The sequence below is a fragment of the Thermobia domestica genome, chromosome 9, assembly GCF_964235325.1.
Source record: "Thermobia domestica chromosome 9, izTheDome1.hap1.1, whole genome shotgun sequence".
Classification (NCBI taxonomy): domain Eukaryota; kingdom Metazoa; phylum Arthropoda; class Insecta; order Zygentoma; family Lepismatidae; genus Thermobia; species Thermobia domestica.
In genome coordinates this window covers 143,243,297-143,264,715 of record NC_137462.1, presented here as the reverse complement: position 1 = coordinate 143,264,715, position 21,419 = coordinate 143,243,297, and the positions used below count along the sequence as shown (strand labels likewise).

Genomic DNA, 21,419 nt, shown 5'->3' with positions numbered 1-21,419 from the left:
GAGATGCTGTTTCCAAATCTAGTAATACGCCATCAACTACTACAAGTTCCAAAAATAGTGGTCATCGAGGTCAAAGGTCAAAATACTTAAAACCTAATAACTCAGAAACGGAGCCACATATTGAGATGCTCTTTCCACATTTAGCAATTGGTCATCAGGTACTACAAGTTCCAAAATAATGATCATCGAGGTCAAACGTCAAACTCGAAAACGGATCCACATATTGAGATGCTGTTTCCAAATCTAGTAACTGGTCATCAACTAGTACATGTTAAAAAGTACTGATCATCGAGGTCAAAGGTCAAACTCGAAAATGGATCCACATATTGAAGTGCTGTTTCCAAATCTAGTAATTGGTCATCAACTACTACAAGTTCTAAAATAATAACCTTCCAGGTCAAAGGTCAAATATTTAAACGCAAATAACTCTTAAATGGATCCACGTATTGAGGTGTTATTTCCAAATCTAGTAACTGGTCATCAACTGCTACAAGTTCTAAAATAATGACCATCGAGAGCTTGTAAACGGAGCAACGGATAAGTTTTGTACAAAGCAGAAAAAGTGAAAGAGGAATAAATTTGAGTGGTCTATTGAATTTTGTACCAACGAGAAATGTCATTTTTTCTAGACCATGTTCTAATATTTAAACAAACGAAGGGTGAATTTGAGGGACCTATTCAATTTTGCATCAACGAGAAATAATTGCGTATTTTAAACAAACAATCGGATAAATGTAACCGGCTCAGAAGCTCAATACTATTTTGTACTCTTGAGTGAGCTTTCCAATTTTGTAGCAAGAAGGACCATTTTTTAAAAAAACTAACTCAGAATTTCATTTCATTTTTGTAATACTCAAATTTGGATGAAGTGTTTAGTTTTGTACGAACCAGAAAAACTTGATTGGATTATTTCCTTAGGTACCAACTGGAAAAAGTGAAGGACCATTATTCAAATAAACGAAGGAATAGAGTGTTTAGTTTTTGTACCAACTAGAAAAAAAGAAGTGAAGTATGAATAAAATTTAGGTGGACTATTTTCTTTTGTATCAATCAGAAAAAAACGAAGAAGAGCCATTTTAACAACTTCATAATTTCGATGTTCTACTTTTTATACCAACGAGAAAAAATGAACTAGCTGAATATACGAAAGAATAAATTTAAGTGACCTATTCAATTTTGTACCCATGAGAAATGGCTCAGCAAAAGGCGAAGAAGGGCTATTTTAAACAATGAAGTATTTAGTTTTGCACCATTTTGGAGTATTCAAATAAACAAAGGAATTATAATTTGTGTCAACTCTAAAATCAATTAAACGAAGTAATGCATTTGAAAAACCGAAGTTGAGTATTTTATACCATTTTGTATTATTTCAACAAACAAAGGATTAAGCAAAATAAAGGATCATTTTATATCATTTTAAACTAGTCTATTTAATTTTGTAGCAACCAAAGGATTTTCACGGAAGAACAAAATTGTACTAATCAGAAAAACCGAAGAAGACCCATTTTAACTAACTGAGAATTTCTGTACCTTTTTGTACTATTTAAACAAACGATGGGATTAATTTGAGTGACCTGTTTTTTGTACTAACCAGAAAAATCGAAGAAGGTACCTTTATACTAGCTCAATGAACGAAAGAACAAATTTGAGTGTTCTACTTTTTATACCAAACAAAGAAGAACCATTTTGTACTAATCAAATAAACGAAAGAAAAAAGTGAAAAAAAAGACCAATTTAACTAGCTCAGAATTTATATACGTTTTGTTTAGGTGTCCTACTTTTTGTACCAGCGTGAAATGTCTTTTTAACCAGCTCAGTAGTATTCAAATAAACAACTAGTTCAGAATTTCTGTACTTTTGTGTCATTCAAACAAATGAAAAAACCAAGCAGGAAAAGAAAAGAATTTGTACTGACCAGAAAAGGTGAAGAAGGATCATTTTATACCTTTATGTGCTATTTAAAGAAACGAAGGAATAAATTTGAGTGATCTATTCAATTTTATACCAATCAGAAGAAAAGCAAAGAAGGGCCATTTTAATTAGTTGAGTATTTTTGTGCTACACAAATCAACAAATGAATAAATTTGAGTGACCTATTCAATTTGGTATCAACAAGAAATACCATTTTAAATAACTCAGCATTTTATATCTTTTTGTGCTATTTAAATAAACGAAGAAAGCGAAAGAGATCCAATATAGCTAATCAAATAAACGAAGGAATAAATTTTTGTAACCTATTCAGTTTTGAAAAACAAGCAGGAAAAGGAAAGAATTAACATTTTGTACTAATCAAATAAACGAAAGAATAAATTTTGAGTGGCTTAAGCAAAGAAGGTCAATTTGTACCTTTTGTGCTATTAAAACTGAGTGACCTATTCAATTTTGTTTGCAATTAAAAAAAACGGAGAAGGTCTATTTTATGTACATTTTGTACTACTCAAATACCATATTCTGCTACTCAAACAAACGACGGAATAAGCTCAGAATTTCTATACCTTTTTGTGTTATTCAAATAAACGAAGAAATAAATTTGTGTGACTTATACCAACCAGGAAGGTCCATTATACCATTTTTGTAACAATCAGAAGAAAACAGCTCAGAATTTTATACCTTTGTGGTGTTACATTTGGTATATGTCTGTGCCATCCAGAGAACAATTTAAATTGACTCTCACTGACAATTCAGTTGCCACAGTCCAATGTTTGTAATATTACAGTACTACAAATTGATCCAGTTAACAGTTCAAGTTCTTCTATTCATTCACAAACAAATGCATATGCTACAGTGGGCTCAGTGTTCATTTACAGAATTAAATAATTGTTTATCTTTCTCTAAAAACATTTCTACTATTTTGTTGATATAATAATCACACTCTGTAATGTATTCATATACCAGATTAAATTTTTTCTCCAAAGTATAAGTGTTCTTAATATTACAACTTTTAAAATGCTTCTTTAAATAAAGTTTATAGATTTTCTGGCTCAGAATTTGAGTTGTCTATTTAGTTTTGTACCAACCTAAGAACAAGGGCGAAGAAGGACTATTTTATAATTTTACTACTCAAATAAGCAATGGAGTATTTAGTTTTGCACCATTTTGGAGTATTCAAATTAACAAAGAACTTATAATTTGTGTCAACTCTAAAAACGGCCATTTTGTATTATTTCAACAAACAAAAGAAAAAGCAAAAAGGACCATTTTAAACTATTTAAATAAACGAAGGCATAAACATGAGTGAGACCAGAGAAAAACCGAAGAAGGTCCATTTTAACTAACTGAGAATTTCTGTACCTTTTTGTACTATTTAAACAAACGAAGGGATAAATTTGAGTGATCAGAAAAATCGAACAAGGTACCTTTATACTAGCTCAATGAACGAAAGAACAAATTTGGGTGTTCTACTTTTCCATTTTAACTTGCTGAGTATTTTATACCATTTTGTACTACTTAAATAAACGAAAGAAAAAGCGAAAAAAGACCTTTTTAACTAGCGCAGAATTTCTGTAACGCAAAAAATAAGTTGGATGGAGTAACAAGAAAGAAAGCAAATATATGCCATATTAACTATTTAAATAAACGAAGGGATAAATATAAGTGATCTATTCCATTTTGTACCAAGGAGAAATGTCATTTTTATCTAACTTAGAATTTCTAGTGCATGTTGTATTATTTAAACAAAACGAAGGGCTAAATTTGAGAAAGCGAACGTGAACCATTTTACTCAAAATTTGGATGGAGTATTTAGCTTTGTATGAACCAGAAAAAAATGTAAAGAAGAACCATTTTAACTAACTCAGATCTTTATACCATTCTGTACTATTTTTTGTACCAATCAGAAGAAAATCAAAGAAGGGTTATTTTAACTAGCCAAGCAGAAAAAAGGAAAGAATTAACACTTTGTACTAACCAGAAAAGGAGAAGGATCAGCATTCTATACTTTTTATGCCATTTATTCGGGTGTCCTATATCTTTTTTACCAACGAGAACCATTTTTAATTGACTTAGAATTTTATACCTTTTTGAAAAATTTGTATCAAATCGAAAAAAGCAAGGAAATACCATTTTAAATAGCTCAGCATGTTATAGCTTTTTGTTTTTTTGGTCTACCCAATTTAAACAAACAAAAGAATAAATTTGTCTGACCTATTCACTTTTATAGCAAGCAGAAAAAGGAAAGAAAAATTTGAGTGGCTTAAGCAAAGAAGGTCAATGGTAACTAGCCTATTGAAGAATGAATAAATTTTGTTTGCAATTAAAAAAGCGGAGAAGGTCTACTTTCTATACCAAGCATAGAAAAACAAATTTGTTTGAGCTATTCACTTTTATAGCAAGCAGAAAAAGCATGAAAAAAAAGGGAAGAAGGTTCATTATAACAAGCTAGGTATTTTTATACCATTTTGTATTACGGGTGGTCTATTTCATTTTTGTAACAATCAGAAGAAAACAGCTCAGAATGTTATACCTTTGTGATGTTATATTTTTGTGTCATCCAGAGAACAATTTAAATTGCCTCTCCCTGACAATTCAGTTGCCAGAGTCCAATGTTAGTTATCTATTAAATTCTTAATACTACAGTACTACAAATTGATCCAGTTAACAGTTCAAGTTCTTTTATTCTTACACAATCAAATGCATATGCTACAGTGAGCTCAGTGTTCATTTACAGAATTAAATAATTGTTTATCTTTCTCTAAAAATATTTCTACTATTTTGTTGATATAATAATCACAGTCTGTAATGTATTCATATACCAGATTAAATTTTTTCTCCAAAGTATAAGTGTTCTTAATATTACAACCTTTAAAATGCTTCTTTATATAAAGTTTATAGATTTTCTCTCTCATTTCACGTTTAATCAAGATTGTCCACACCTTTTGCAATAATTCGTAATCATACTGCAGCAAACAGTTGTGATCTTTTTCATTCTCATTATGTTTAGAACATGCTTCACATAATAATACTGAATTTGGTGTATACTCATTAAATAATTGTATAACACATGTATCACTAATAGTTTCACTAGTACAGTCGCACTCATTAGCTTCCAGTTCAAAACAGGTAATATTTGAAACACTGTCATCATCACTTTCCGGGAGTATTTCATCATTATATCTATTATAGCGTCTAAAATAATGCACTTCTTCTATTTCTTGTGTTGGATATATTATTCTCACTTTATCACGTAATTCATCTGGCAAATCGGGGTCAGACGGCTCGATTAACAGTATGGGTTTCTCGTATTCACGCTGAATTTCTTTTTCTCTAGGTGAAACATAAACAATCTCCTTGCTAGTCATTTTTTCTGCTCTTCAGCAAAAACAAATCAAGTGTGATACATCTATTTATATACCTAGAAAAAAAGCATTCTATGCATTCTCCGTGTTTAATAATATGTTTCAAAACAATACAACATCGTGATGTATGTTCTATTATTTCCAAATATACTCCATAAACTTATATTCCATTATAATAAAATACATAAATGCAAAAATATATATTTGTCTTTTTTGACTTAGACGAGGAAAGAAAGTCTATAAATAATTGAATCGTTGAGCAATAGGCAATACACCTGTTAGGTAACGCATTCATAACGTTGTTTAAATATCTGCTTTTCTTACTTTGATATAATCTCTTCTTCTGCTGTGATCAAAAATGGCCATGCATGATGTTACGGAAATAACTATGGAGTCTGTTCTACACAATTATGACTCAACTCTGGTTTGTTAAATCTCACGTTCAATATTTTATGAGCCTTTCTTAGTGAAGGGAGAGGCAATTTAAATTGTTCTCTGGATGATACAAAAATATAACATCACAAAGGTATAACATTCTGAGCTGTTTTCTTCTGATTGTTACAAAAATGAAATAGACCACCCGTAATACAAAATGGTATAAAAATACCTAGCTTGTTATAATGAACCTTCTTCCCTTTTTTTTTCATGCTTTTTCTGCTTGCTATAAAAGTGAATAGCTCAAACAAATTTGTTTTTCTATGCTTGGTATAGAAAGTAGACCTTCTCCGCTTTTTTAATTGCAAACAAAATTTATTCATTCTTCAATAGGCTAGTTACCATTGACCTTCTTTGCTTAAGCCACTCAAATTTTTCTTTCCTTTTTCTGCTTGCTATAAAAGTGAATAGGTCAGACAAATTTATTCTTTTGTTTGTTTAAATTGGGTAGACCAAAAAAACAAAAAGCTATAACATGCTGAGCTATTTAAAATGGTATTTCCTTGCTTTTTTCGATTTGATACAAATTTTTCAAAAAGGTATAAAATTCTAAGTCAATTAAAAATGGTTCTCGTTGGTAAAAAAGATATAGGACACCCGAATAAATGGCATAAAAAGTATAGAATGCTGATCCTTCTTCTCCTTTTCTGGTTAGTACAAAGTGTTAATTCTTTCCTTTTTTCTGCTTGGCTAGTTAAAATAACCCTTCTTTGATTTTCTTCTGATTGGTACAAAAAATAGTACAGAATGGTATAAAGATCTGAGTTAGTTAAAATGGTTCTTCTTTACATTTTTTTCTGGTTCATACAAAGCTAAATACTCCATCCAAATTTTGAGTAAAATGGTTCACGTTCGCTTTCTCAAATTTAGCCCTTCGTTTTGTTTAAATAATACAACATGCACTAGAAATTCTAAGTTAGATAAAAATGACATTTCTCCTTGGTACAAAATGGAATAGATCACTTATATTTATCCCTTCGTTTATTTAAATAGTTAATATGGCATATATTTGCTTTCTTTCTTGTTACTCCATCCAACTTATTTTTTGCGTTACAGAAATTCTGCGCTAGTTAAAAAGGTCTTTTTTCGCTTTTTCTTTCGTTTATTTAAGTAGTACAAAATGGTATAAAATACTCAGCAAGTTAAAATGGAAAAGTAGAACACCCAAATTTGTTCTTTCGTTCATTGAGCTAGTATAAAGGTACCTTGTTCGATTTTTCTGATCACTCAAATTTATCCCTTCGTTTGTTTAAATAGTACAAAAAGGTACAGAAATTCTCAGTTAGTTAAAATGGACCTTCTTCGGTTTTTCTCTGGTCTCACTCATGTTTATGCCTTCGTTTATTTAAATAGTTTAAAATGGTCCTTTTTGCTTTTTCTTTTGTTTGTTGAAATAATACAAAATGGCCGTTTTTAGAGTTGACACAAATTATAAGTTCTTTGTTAATTTGAATACTCCAAAATGGTGCAAAACTAAATACTCCATTGCTTATTTGAGTAGTAAAATTATAAAATAGTCCTTCTTCGCCCTTGTTCTTAGGTTGGTACAAAACTAAATAGACAACTCAAATTCTGAGCCAGAAAATCTATAAACTTTATTTAAAGAAGCATTTTAAAAGTTGTAATATTAAGAACACTTATACTTTGGAGAAAAAATTTAATCTGGTATATGAATACATTACAGAGTGTGATTATTATATCAACAAAATAGTAGAAATGTTTTTAGAGAAAGATAAACAATTATTTAATTCTGTAAATGAACACTGAGCCCACTGTAGCATATGCATTTGTTTGTGAATGAATAGAAGAACTTGAACTGTTAACTGGATCAATTTGTAGTACTGTAATATTACAAACATTGGACTGTGGCAACTGAATTGTCAGTGAGAGTCAATTTAAATTGTTCTCTGGATGGCACAGACATATACCAAATGTAACACCACAAAGGTATAAAATTCTGAGCTGTTTTCTTCTGATTGTTACAAAAATGGTATAATGGACCTTCCTGGTTGGTATAAGTCACACAAATTTATTTCTTCGTTTATTTGAATAACACAAAAAGGTATAGAAATTCTGAGCTTATTCCGTCGTTTGTTTGAGTAGCAGAATATGGTATTTGAGTAGTACAAAATGTACATAAAATAGACCTTCTCCGTTTTTTTTAATTGCAAACAAAATTGAATAGGTCACTCAGTTTTAATAGCACAAAAGGTACAAATTGACCTTCTTTGCTTAAGCCACTCAAAATTTATTCTTTCGTTTATTTGATTAGTACAAAATGTTAATTCTTTCCTTTTCCTGCTTGTTTTTCAAAACTGAATAGGTTACAAAAATTTATTCCTTCGTTTATTTGATTAGCTATATTGGATCTCTTTCGCTTTCTTCGTTTATTTAAATAGCACAAAAAGATATAAAATGCTGAGTTATTTAAAATGGTATTTCTTGTTGATACCAAATTGAATAGGTCACTCAAATTTATTCATTTGTTGATTTGTGTAGCACAAAAATACTCAACTAATTAAAATGGCCCTTCTTTGCTTTTCTTCTGATTGGTATAAAATTGAATAGATCACTCAAATTTATTCCTTCGTTTCTTTAAATAGCACATAAAGGTATAAAATGATCCTTCTTCACCTTTTCTGGTCAGTACAAATTCTTTTCTTTTCCTGCTTGGTTTTTTCATTTGTTTGAATGACACAAAAGTACAGAAATTCTGAACTAGTTGTTTATTTGAATACTACTGAGCTGGTTAAAAAGACATTTCACGCTGGTACAAAAAGTAGGACACCTAAACAAAACGTATATAAATTCTGAGCTAGTTAAATTGGTCTTTTTTTCACTTTTTTCTTTCGTTTATTTGATTAGTACAAAATGGTTCTTCTTTGTTTGGTATAAAAAGTAGAACACTCAAATTTGTTCTTTCGTTCATTGAGCTAGTATAAAGGTACCTTCTTCGATTTTTCTGGTTAGTACAAAAAACAGGTCACTCAAATTAATCCCATCGTTTGTTTAAATAGTACAAAAAGGTACAGAAATTCTCAGTTAGTTAAAATGGGTCTTCTTCGGTTTTTCTGATTAGTACAATTTTGTTCTTCCGTGAAAATCCTTTGGTTGCTACAAAATTAAATAGACTAGTTTAAAATGATATAAAATGATCCTTTATTTTGCTTAATCCTTTGTTTGTTGAAATAATACAAAATGGTATAAAATACTCAACTTCGGTTTTTCAAATGCATTACTTCGTTTAATTGATTTTAGAGTTGACACAAATTATAATTCCTTTGTTTATTTGAATACTCCAAAATGGTGCAAAACTAAATACTTCATTGTTTAAAATAGCCCTTCTTCGCCTTTTGCTGAGCCATTTCTCATGGGTACAAAATTGAATAGGTCACTTAAATTTATTCTTTCGTATATTCAGCTAGTTCATTTTTTCTCGTTGGTATAAAAAGTAGAACATCGAAATTATGAAGTTGTTAAAATGGCTCTTCTTCGTTTTTTTTCTGATTGATACAAAAGAAAATAGTCCACCTAAATTTTATTCATACTTCACTTCTTTTTTTCTAGTTGGTACAAAAACTAAACACTCTATTCCTTCGTTTATTTGAATAATGGTCCTTCACTTTTTCCAGTTGGTACCTAAGGAAATAATCCAATCAAGTTTTTCTGGTTCGTACAAAACTAAACACTTCATCCAAATTTGAGTATTACAAAAATGAAATGAAATTCTGAGTTAGTTTTTTTAAAAAATGGTCCTTCTTGCTACAAAATTGGAAAGCTCACTCAAGAGTACAAAATAGTATTGAGCTTCTGAGCCGGTTACATTTATCCGATTGTTTGTTTAAAATACGCAATTATTTCTCGTTGATGCAAAATTGAATAGGTCCCTCAAATTCACCCTTCGTTTGTTTAAATATTAGAACATGGTCTAGAAAAAATGACATTTCTCGTTGGTACAAAATTCAATAGACCACTCAAATTTATTCCTCTTTCACTTTTTCTGCTTTGTACAAAACTTATCCGTTGCTCCGTTTACAAGCTCTCGATGGTCATTATTTTAGAACTTGTAGCAGTTGATGACCAGTTACTAGATTTGGAAATAACACCTCAATACGTGGATCCATTTAAGAGTTATTTGCGTTTAAATATTTGACCTTTGACCTGGAAGGTTATTATTTTAGAACTTGTAGTAGTTGATGACCAATTACTAGATTTGGAAACAGCACTTCAATATGTGGATCCATTTTCGAGTTTGACCTTTGACCTCGATGATCAGTACTTTTTAACATGTACTAGTTGATGACCAGTTACTAGATTTGGAAACAGCATCTCAATATGTGGATCCGTTTTCGAGTTTGACGTTTGACCTCGATGATCATTATTTTGGAACTTGTAGTACCTGATGACCAATTGCTAAATGTGGAAAGAGCATCTCAATATGTGGCTCCGTTTCTGAGTTATTAGGTTTTAAGTATTTTGACCTTTGACCTCGATGACCACTATTTTTGGAACTTGTAGTAGTTGATGGCGTATTACTAGATTTGGAAACAGCATCTCAATATGTGGATCCGTTTTCGAGTTTGACGTTTGACCTCGATGATCATTATTTTGGAACTTGTAGTACCTGATGACCAATTGCTAAATGTGGAAAGAGCATCTCAATATGTGGCTCCGTTTCTGAGTTATTAGGTTTTAAGTATTTTGACCTTTGACCTGGATGACCACTATTTTTGGAACTTGTAGTAGTTGATGGCGTATTACTGGATTTGGAAACAGCACTTCAATATGTGTCTCAGTTGTCGAGTTATTGGGTTTTAAGTATGTTGACCTTTGACCTCGATGATCAGTATTTTGGAACTTGTAGTAGTTGGTGGCCGATTACTAAATGTGGAAACAGCACCTCAATATGTGGCTCAGTTTTCGTGTTATTAGGTTTTAAGTATTTTGACCTTTGACCTCAATGACCACTAATTTTGGGACATGTAGTAGTTGGTGACCGATTACTAAATGTGGAAACAGCACCTGAGTATGTGGCTCCATTTTCGAGTAATTAGGTTTTAAGTACTGTGACCTTTGACCTCGATGACCACTATTTTTGGAACTTGTAGTAGTTGATGACCAGTTACTAGATTTGGAAACAGCACCTCAATATGTTGTTTCGTTTTCGAGTTTGACCTTTTGTTCACGATGGCCAGTAGTTTGAGGACATGCTTATGTCATTTCTGCTATGTTCAAATGTTCAAAATAGGGGTTGAAAAAGTAATCATAAAAGGGAACGAGTTCACCCTTAAAATAGAGGTCGTAAAAGAGAACGAATCTTATGTATTATCTGCTCTCCTATGTAATTTCATTAGGGGTGGAAAAATGGTCATCAAAGAGAATGAATGAATACACCATCTAAAATGATTATCTGTAGACCGTGGGTGTTCGATTGTAATCCTTGCTCGTTATGTTAAAATAAGGGTTGAAAATATGCTCATAAAAGAGAACGAGTTCACCCCTGCTATGTTATGTGTTCGTAATCTTATGTGTTATCTGCCATGTTAAAATAGGGGTTGAAAACGAGTTCCCCTTAAAATGGAGGTCGTAAAAGAGAATGAATACACCCTTGTTATGTTACGTATTCTTATGTATTATCTGTTCTGTTGTGTGTTGCGTAGTTTTATGTGTTATCTTCTCTTCTATGTGTTCGTAATGTTAAAATAAGGGTTGAAAAAGTGCTCATAAAAGGGAACGAGTACACCCTTGCTATGTTACGTAGTCTTATGTTCTGCTATGTTAAAATAGTGCTATGTGTTATCAGCTCTTCTATGTGTTCGTAATCGTATGTGTTATCTCCTATGTTACAATAAGGGTTGAAAAATATGCTCATAAAAGAGAATGAATACACCCTTGAAAAAGTGTTCATAAAAGGGTACGAGTCTTATGTGTTATCTGCTCTGCTGTGTGTTACGTAGTGTTAAGTGTTATCTGCTTTGCTATGTGTTCGTAATCGTATGTGTTATCTCCTATGTTAAAATAGGGGTTGGAAAATATGCTCATAAAAGGGAACGAGTACACCCCTTCTATGTTTCATATTCTTATCTGTTATCTGTTCTGCTGTGTGTTACGTAGTGTTATGTGTTATCTGTTCTTCTATGTGTTCGTAATTAACATATGGGTTGGAAAAGTGCTCATAAAAGGAAATGAGTTCACCCCTTAAAATGTGCTCGTAAAAGAGAACGAATACACCCCCTTAAAAGTGGTCATAAAAGGGAACGAATTCACCCCTAAAATGGAGGTCGTAAAAGACCGTGGGCTCACGGTGCACGGTGGTCATTTTCTCAGTGGCTTGTGAGTTGGCTAAAACTGGCTCAGGTCTGTTCCAGATCGATCCATTTTCTACTACTAGCATTCAGTTCAGTCAGCAAGGATAGAAGAGGTGTGTAGTATATGGGTATGTATGTACCACGAAACTGGCAACATTGCGTGACTCCCCCACCCCTACCTCATATCCAAAAAGCACAAGCGTCAACATCTCATGCAGACTCAGTATGAGTGATGAGTCCGTCGTGTTAGCAGGTGAAGTAGAAGAGCTCGTGTTTTCAAGCGAGCTGTTATACCGCGTCACGAAAATAAGCGAACAAAGTTACGAGCAACGGTGTGACATTAAGGTCTGCTTGAAATTTGGGTGCAACATGACCGAGACTATATATATAAAGCCTACGGCGATGCTGTTTTGTCGCGATACCAGGTGCTTAAATGGATCATGGGATTTTCCGAAGGCCAAGAATCAGTGGAAGATGAGCACCGCTCTGAAAACCCAACAACGTCCAGAAATTTATAACAAATTCGAGACCTTGTGTGGGCTAATTGACAGTTAACTACCAGAATAATAGCAGACGAATTGAATTTGAATCACACGACTGTTTATCAGATTTTGACGAGCGAGCTGAGGATGAGAAAATACGATATTGATACAGAAAAATCTCACTCCTGAACACAAATACAACAGTGAAGATCTTATATGCCGTGATCTTTTGGAGTGGATTGAAAATAAACCAGATTTTTTGAAAAATTTCAACATAGATGACGAGACATGCATCTGAGTACGATCCCTAAACCTAATTTCAAAAGACAGAGTGGCACATTCCCAGCTCACTACGGCCGATAAAAGCTCAAAGTCAAGTTTTTTTTTTTTTTTTTTTTTTTTTTTTTTACAGCAGAGGCATTCTCCACAAAGAATTCATGCCTCAAGGGCAAACAGCTAATAGATATTTTTGCTGTAAAGTTCTTGAACAGCTGCGAAAGCAGATCGCTCACATGCGGCGAGACATCTTAAACAGCTGAATGCTGCATCACAACAATACTCGTTGTCATACAATGCTTTCAGTTGTGATGTTTCGGTTTGGAAAAACATTCCTGTTGTTGCTCGGCCTCCGTATTCGTCTGACTTGAGTTCCTGCAACTTTTTTTTTTCTTTTTCCAATTGTGAAAACACATCTCAAAGACTATCATTATGGGACGACAGAAAATATCAAAGAGGCTGTAATCAACCAACTGAAGGCCATCGCACTTTCTTAGTTTCAGCATTGTTATGAAGACTGGAAGCAACGTCTTCATTGCTGCGTGGCTACTCAAGGGAACTATTTCGAAGGTTACAGAATGCGAATGTATATATATTATAAATAAAAGTCAGTTTTCAAAGTCTCATTACTTCATTTACAAATCTTGTATATATGTCTAAAACTTTGTAGTGAAGTCAACTTAGGAGCCTGAGCTACAGAACTGATTACAGGTGTTCAATAATATTGAGGTCTGGAACGGACCAGGACACTTTATTCTCATGTTCATAAAACCTAGCCTCAACAGTTCCAGCGCGTGAATAGGCGCGCATTGTCATCTTGAAAAATCGTGTCATTGCCTGGAATCAACATCTGGACCAGAGTGTACATGGACATCAAAACTGTCCAAATCCACACAATCAGTGACAATAATGCGTTCTGTAAATATTCATAGTATCCACGGAATATCAGAAAATTTCGGCTCACAGCATCACACAACCACTGCCATATTTCACGATAGGGAGAGGACAGTTCGGAGCATGAGCTTCTTTGGGTGTCCGCACATAAACACGGCCTGTTGTGGAAATAAGGTGCAAAAGAACTCATCTAACCATGTTACTCATTTTCAATCATCAGGGATCCATTTTTTGCATGTACTCGGCACCATTTTCTTCGCGTTACAGCGTAGTTGGTGATGATCAGTGTTTGGAAATTGCAAGCGACCGTTGATGTTCAGATTATGCACTTTGCGCTGGACTGTGAATATCGCAATAGGCTGTTCCAGGTACTGACTGATTTGCCACATTCGCTTACGGTCCTTAGTGCCAATCCTCTTCAATGCTCGGCTATCTGTCACTGAGTATTCTTTTCCATCCACTATTACCCTACACTGATGTTATATTACCATGAGTTCTTATTCTACTAACAACAGACAGACACTGCAAACACATTCTCAATATTACCAGCTTACTTCTTATGTGTTGCAAACTACTAGTGTTTCCGTTATTTTGATAACCATTTGCATAATGTTTAACACTTCTGTTTTATGTTGGAATGTGCTTTTAAAGAAATATAGAAGAAAAGATGAATTTACAGTGCTAACAATACCAATCCATGATACAAATACAATCAAATAAGATAAGGTTGATTCTTACATTAGTGTCCTTCAGGAATTGAAGCTATCATTTTTTTTTATTCTTGAGTAGTATTTAAAAATCAATACTCCGTATGAAATGGACTATAATCGTGATTATTTCTGTTGCTTTAGTCGCTTTTTTTTTAAATAAAATTTATAGTTAAAGCTGCTTATGGGAGGATCCATATATTCGTATTTAATGCCCTCATTTTTATTTTCTAGTGCCATAATACTAAAGAAAGTATTCTCTATACAATATCTCATCTTGTTTTAATTTTCTATGTAAGTTCTATTGAGACAATTAAAATATGCAGCATACAATTGTTGAAGAACTGCATGCTTTTATTTAATCTATAAATCTTGATTCAGTAAAACTTATACAATTAAAACATGCAGTGTGCAATTGTTGAAGAACTGCATGTTTTTATTGTATTTAAATTCCACTGGGTCAAAACTTATTGATACAATTAAAACATGCAGTGTACAATTGTTGAAGAACTGCATGTTTTTATTGTATTTAAGTTCCACTGGGTCAAGACTTATAGATACAATTAAAACATGCGGCATACAATTGTTGAAAAACTGCATGTTTTATCTATAAACCTTGACTCAGTAGAACTTATAATTACAATTAAAACATGCAATGTACAATTGTTGAAGAACTGCATGTTTTTATTGTATTTAAGTTTCACTGGGTCAAGATTTATAGATACAATTAAAACATGCTATATGTACTTGTTGAAGAATTTCATATTTTTCTTGTTATAGAGACTTGACTGAATAAAACCTTCACAAAAGAAAAACTTGTAATGGTTTTAATGGAAGTAAATAACTAAATAAATAAATAAATACGTAAAAAAGATTTCGTTGGATTTAATTTTTCGTGATCCAAATATATGATGTGAAGTTTGTATATAGCTTTTAAGTTTTTTTTTTTTTTTTTTTTTTTTTTTTTTTTTTTTTTTTTTTTTTTTTTTTTTTTAAGGATCGTATCTTCTCTATCGAACACCATTCAGTTTACATAATGCACAAAACAGGAAATCTTAGGTAGTTGCAGAAACAGTGTCTAAATGTTAGTATGCTCAAGGCAGCAATTTAATCCACCAGAAAACTGAAATACATATATATATAAACAGATAAGTCCAAACTGAATTGCTAGGTACGCTTGCTCGGATCTTCCGGCCCAACTCACATTTTCGAAGGCTATGCTATATATCTATGATTAGAACAAAAGAATACAATCATAAGCAACTGAAAATGTAAACTAAATTGAAAGATATTTCCATGATAGTTACAAATAAAAACACACTATAGGAACTCAATGTATATGTAATAAGCTTTCGAGATTGTGGCTCATCATTAGAGTTTATAAAAGAACGAAGGAAAAGTAAAGACAATATTTAATGTTAATCATATGTAACTCGGGTGACCAGATTCTGGCAAGCAAAATGAGGCCACAAGTATAATAGTAAATGATAGCCTAGTGCATTGACAATACGCATGTCCTTATTTCATTTAACGTTAATCTTGAGTTATCCTTTCAGTTTTGCTTTAAAAAAAACTCCAAATACTTTCATGAATGACAAATACAAGATTGATGAAACAATTTAAAACAACTTGATGGAGTAACACGAAAGAGTCACTTTAATGAAGCAAAAAAAAAAAAAAAAAATGTTGAAACAAAATTTTAATGAAATATAAAAATTGTTCGTTCGTCTTAACGGTTACTTATCCATTACCTTGGAAACTTTTTACAAAAATGTTAAAAATTATTTTCATCAATATGTGACATCTGTTTACCTAAACATCAACACAGTGATTTGTGACGTATTTTTCACTTGAATGTATAGCGCACAGTAACTTGATGTTTTGCAAAATCATGTCATGGAATTCACTACAGGTATTTGGTTATTATTATTGTTATTAGGTGTTTAAGAGTTTCAGTTTTCAACTGAGCTTTCTCACCAGTCCACAAAGTATTCATTATAGAAAATATCCTCTCGCTCGAAGCATTTGTGGCAGGAAGGTGCATACTGAACTCCACAATATTACATACTTGGAAATATGGAATGAAATTTTCTTCAAAATGCTTGAATAAGTCACTCCATCTTGAATCTACCCTGATTTGAGCAGTGTTTCATTCTTTAATATTTTTTTCAGAAGTAGCACACTTCTTTACATTTGTAATACCATGAAACAAGTAAGATTCTTTTGTTTCTTTTCCTGACAATTTATTAGTGTCTTTCAAGCTGGACATTAGTTAAATAATGACATTTCGCAGGACATTCTAAAAAAGAACATTTCTCGATTTCCTAGGTGTCATCGCAACACGCAGGACAACTCTTCGAAAAATAATATTCTTCGAAAAAATCAGTATGTCTGGTCACAATAATTTAACCCATGTTTGAAGTTGTGCCCGAATATATTTTCGTGCATTTCAGTATTATACACAAATATACTGTACGTGCGTTATATATGTTCATCTGATTATGTTGAAATTATTACTAAATACTTTTTATTTATCTTTTAATTTATACACAGTCCAATAAACACAAGTTTCAACCTAATATGATTTGATTCAACTATATTACAGGTAATCTGACACTTATTTGTTAAGAATAATAACCAGTAACAGTTCTTTACTGGAATAATTTTAGCAACCAATTCTGTTGCTATCTTCATCCAATTTTACCTTAAAGAACTGTTAGGCTGAAGACAGCTACAGAATTAGTCGCTAAAATTATTCTAGCAAAGGAATTAAAGGGCACGTAACAGATTAGTGGCTGGTATCTGGTATAGTTTGAATTACCTAGTACTTTTGCTTTTATTATCAGCAACCTTTTCTCAAAAATTATTTCCATCAATTATTGGTTGTATTAGTTATTCACACTATTACGTATACAATATGGGAACATCATCAGAGATTATTAAAATAACAATTTACATCTAATGTCATGATTTAAATAGCCCTATGTAAGATGAAAAATTTGGAAAAGAATTTAAGAATGCACGAAAAAAACTCACCTACGCTTAAATGTTAGTTTAAAAATATCTCGTTCAGCAGTAGCAATGTCCACTCTCGTTTTGTTTATTGCAGCATTTAACTCAAAAAGCTTGGATTCTAAAGATTGGTTTGATTGTGACAGTTCCTCTGCTTCACATGTTTTGTTACTTATTGCTTCTTGTGTTGTATTTAAATCTAGAAATTGAAAGAATAAATTTAAATAGCCATCAAAGTCTGATATTAGGAAGTAAATGTCTATTTTCCTGCATTTCTCTTACATATTTGTTCTTTACGTAACAAATTAAACATACATCTCAGCCTTTGCAAACCATATAGTTCAAATAGTTAATAGTAATTAACTCTGTATTGGTATCCATGTAAAAATATCACACTATAACATAATAATTTAAATATCTAAAATGCCTAGTGCTACTAAGAAGAATTTTAAAATACTTGTTTTAAATTACTCCATCTGAGGAAACAGAAAGATATCGAGTTAAACATATAGAATTTTGTAGCTTTAATGTTTTTAATTTTGAAGAATTAAGAATTATCAAATTATTTATGGAGCTTCTTAATATATGTACGAATAATTCGGCTAGTATATGCATCATATAATTTACTAAAGCTAGAAAATTAGAATATAATTTTGTTTACAAAGTTTGTAGAGTGTAATCTTTTTTCTTGATGTAAAGTGATTAAATCTTACAAATATAAAAAAAAAAATCCCTTGTACTAAACTTGTTTGTTTTGTCAACTTCATTTTCTCTATCATTTTAACATTACCAAGATAAAAGGTAAGAACTACTACGTGTTAATGAAGATAGAATAATATGAAGTAAAATAAACTAACAGCACTATATATAATATGTATACGCGGGTAGCTTGTGGTTGTATTTAACAGCTCGAACAATGTAAATATTTTACGCACTTGTTTTTCGCCTGTTGTTATTGACAGCTTCGAATATGTCAATGTTGATGATATTACACCATTTGTACGAGTATCGGTGATATTGTTCCGCCAGTTCATACCTTAAGTTTCGAAACATGACAATAATCAAATACAAGTCATTAAGAAGTCTTCATCATTTATTTTAATAATAAGATAAATATATGACACTTTGTTTTATCCCTACCAAAAAATCAAAATTAAACTCCGACCTGGGTTCTCTGAACAGAAGATGCAATAACACCATCGATATTGTCACAACCGTAAAGAGCAATAAAAGAAGAGAAACATTTGCGTCAAATGTTCTACACTGTAGAAACACAACAAATCCCATAAGTATGTATGTGTGTTGCATATAATGCTGCGCATTTTTTATATTAGTTTTTTAGGTCATATTTTACCTGTCCTCACTACTATAAGTTCTTACTTTTTTATTTCTCTCTTGATAATGCTTAAGATACAGTAATATCAACGAAAATTTTGTTTTAATTAAATCAATTATTTTAGTAGACAAGATAGAAGCATGCGTATGTTGTTTGTTTTATGCATAGTTCAGCAACTTCATCATTCGTACGGCTAAGAAAACAATTACCGTACATTACAATATTAATTTAGAAGTATAACAATATGACTTTGAAGAGTCTTATTTTAATTTAACGTCCCACGATTATATACTGAGGCTAAGGAAGACGATAATGATGAGATGAATCATAATGATGGAATGAAGAAAGTAAGAGGAAACGGGAGAACCCCGAGAAAATCCAAGCAGTACCCAACGGGAGAACCCCGGTGTTTGTCCACCACAAAGTTCACTTGGCGCGGGCTGGAATCGAACCAGGGACCCCATCCACTAGAATTGAGCACTCTACTACTAAGCTCCGCGACTCCCCATTTTGTTTATCGATAGCATAGATCAATTTATATTTTTCTGATTATAAAATCCAATTTTCTACAATTTAAATTAATTTACTTAAAGTCAAAAAGATTTTACTATACCTCTAATCAACTTATCTTTTTCTTCTAGCATCTGTTTATGCTTAATTTGCAAATTATCAAATTCATTCTGTATCTACAAATGAAGAAAACAAAGAAAGATTGGTTAGGAGATATTCCTATCTAATGTAATTTATTTCTATATTTTCGAAAGAAAAAAATCATTGAACTCTCAATGTTCTGAGTAAAGAAAATGAAGGTTTGTCCGAGTACAAATTGTCTGTTATATTGAAGGGAAATTAAGAAGTTGCGTCTAAAGAATGAATATTGATATTTCATCTGCATATTACATTTACTTCTTTCTTGAGAACCAATCCAATAAACCAGGTTTATTAAAGGTATCAAAGTAGTTTGTATTCCATTCATTTTTATTTAATTTGATTAATTAATTAAAGTTTAATACCCCTTTCCGTATCGACACTGTACTAGACAAGACCTTCAGTTTAAAATATACAGTTAATTTATTCTTCAAACAGAAAACTGTACGTCAACAGTGAGATGTCGTCCAATAAATCTTTTGAATTTAGAAGAAATAATAAGAAACTGAGTAAAATGTTTGTTTTACTAAATCAACTAAATTATATAGTGAGAGTAGTATCATGGTCCATGGATCAAATATAATCTGGTATAATTACAGTACCTCTTGGATTTGTAACAATTTCTTCTCTGCGTAAGAGTCATTTTTACTTGTCAGAGATCGATATGTTTCTTCAAGATTCTTCCTGAAAAGAATAATTATAATATAGAACTTTTTGTAATATACATATTTACAAAATACTGCATAAAATATACGTTAACCAATGCTATAAGACACTTATAAATGCCCTTCATGCATATTCTACAGGTATATACCTGTAATGTTGTGTTTGATATTTTTATCGCTATGTTTAGTAATCGCTTAGTTTCGAATCAGTACAGTGCTATAGCGCCAGAGCACTACGATGAAGGTCCTTATTTCGCCAGCTTTGAGCCTAGATTTAAACTTTTCTTTTATTTCTTTTCTGGATATATTTCTAAGAAAAAAAGAAAAAAACGCTATGGAAATGCAAGTGCACATGGTTCATTGTGTACTAGTATAACTTAACCGAATATATAAAGCAGAGTCATCAGAAATGGATAAAAGATCAATTTCGAAATAGCAGCTGAGAAAGTTTACCAATATATGAAAAATCTTTCTAGTTATATATTGAATCATCTAGATAAAATTGTTATTGGAGAGAAGCCTCTATCAATTGTAAAATTTCGCACCCTGTACCGTATAATAGAAGCCATAACATTGGCAGCTCTTGGGAGTAGTCACATCATTAAAAATTCAAATTTATTGCTTCAATTTAAGGAAAGAAAACTTAGTACATTAGGCAAGTCTCCTCCTCTTAGGCTGAAACAATAGAAGTTGAATTTTTAACCATATGACTACCTAAAGAGCCGCTATTAAGTCAGTTATGATACTGAGAAGTAATTTTGCAAGGAAGTTTAAAGTTGTGATGTTATTCACTATTTAATAGCTGTAATGTTACATCACTTCTCAACAGCGTCCTGCCCCAGTTCTCTAAATGTGGTTTTGCGTTTCGTGAATTTTAATTCATTATTGTCCAAGACAATTTTAGCATTACTAAAACTAACCCTTACCTCGGTTCAAACTTCTAATAAATCAACTATAAATAACATAGGCATCATTCTTTTAATAGTTACAGAGGAAGGGAGAAAAGAAAAAGAAGAAGAAAGGCTAGTGAAGAATGCATCCAGTAACATACAGTATGTTTTAAACTAGTAGTTTTGTAAATTTAATAATGACGGTTGTTGTATTAATTAAGGGCCACTTGACGGGTAGCATGTAAGGAATCCTATTAAGCTTTCTTTCGTAGTGTCTTGTTAAAGAAAAAAGAATTTTTTTAAAAAATGGTCACCACCGGACTTTCTTTGAAAAGTCATATAAACAGAATTAAATGAAGAAAATAAGAATGCTTTTGGACCAATTAAGATATTTACTTTAAGGGAAATGTTTTCTACGTACGTTGTGAAAATATTGCCTTTTAAAGAGAGGTGGATGGCCTTTTTCTGAGCA

At 31.8% G+C, this 21,419-nt stretch overlaps 1 protein-coding gene across 5 annotated transcripts in view; it reads right to left on the bottom strand.

The window, feature by feature from the left end:
* LOC145695077 (uncharacterized) overlaps positions 1-21,419 on the bottom strand; it is a 266,388-nt gene that overhangs the window by 24,373 nt on the left and 220,596 nt on the right. For all 5 annotated transcript variants that reach the window (XM_081771942.1, XM_081771944.1, XM_081771945.1 and 2 more), the window contains 3 exons: positions 19,995-20,076; positions 19,358-19,430; positions 17,433-17,607 (listed from right to left, as the gene is read on the bottom strand). In XM_081771942.1, the coding sequence (XP_081628068.1) occupies positions 17,433-17,607; positions 19,358-19,430; positions 19,995-20,076 (330 nt within the window). The remainder of the gene's footprint in view (positions 1-17,432; positions 17,608-19,357; positions 19,431-19,994; positions 20,077-21,419) is intronic.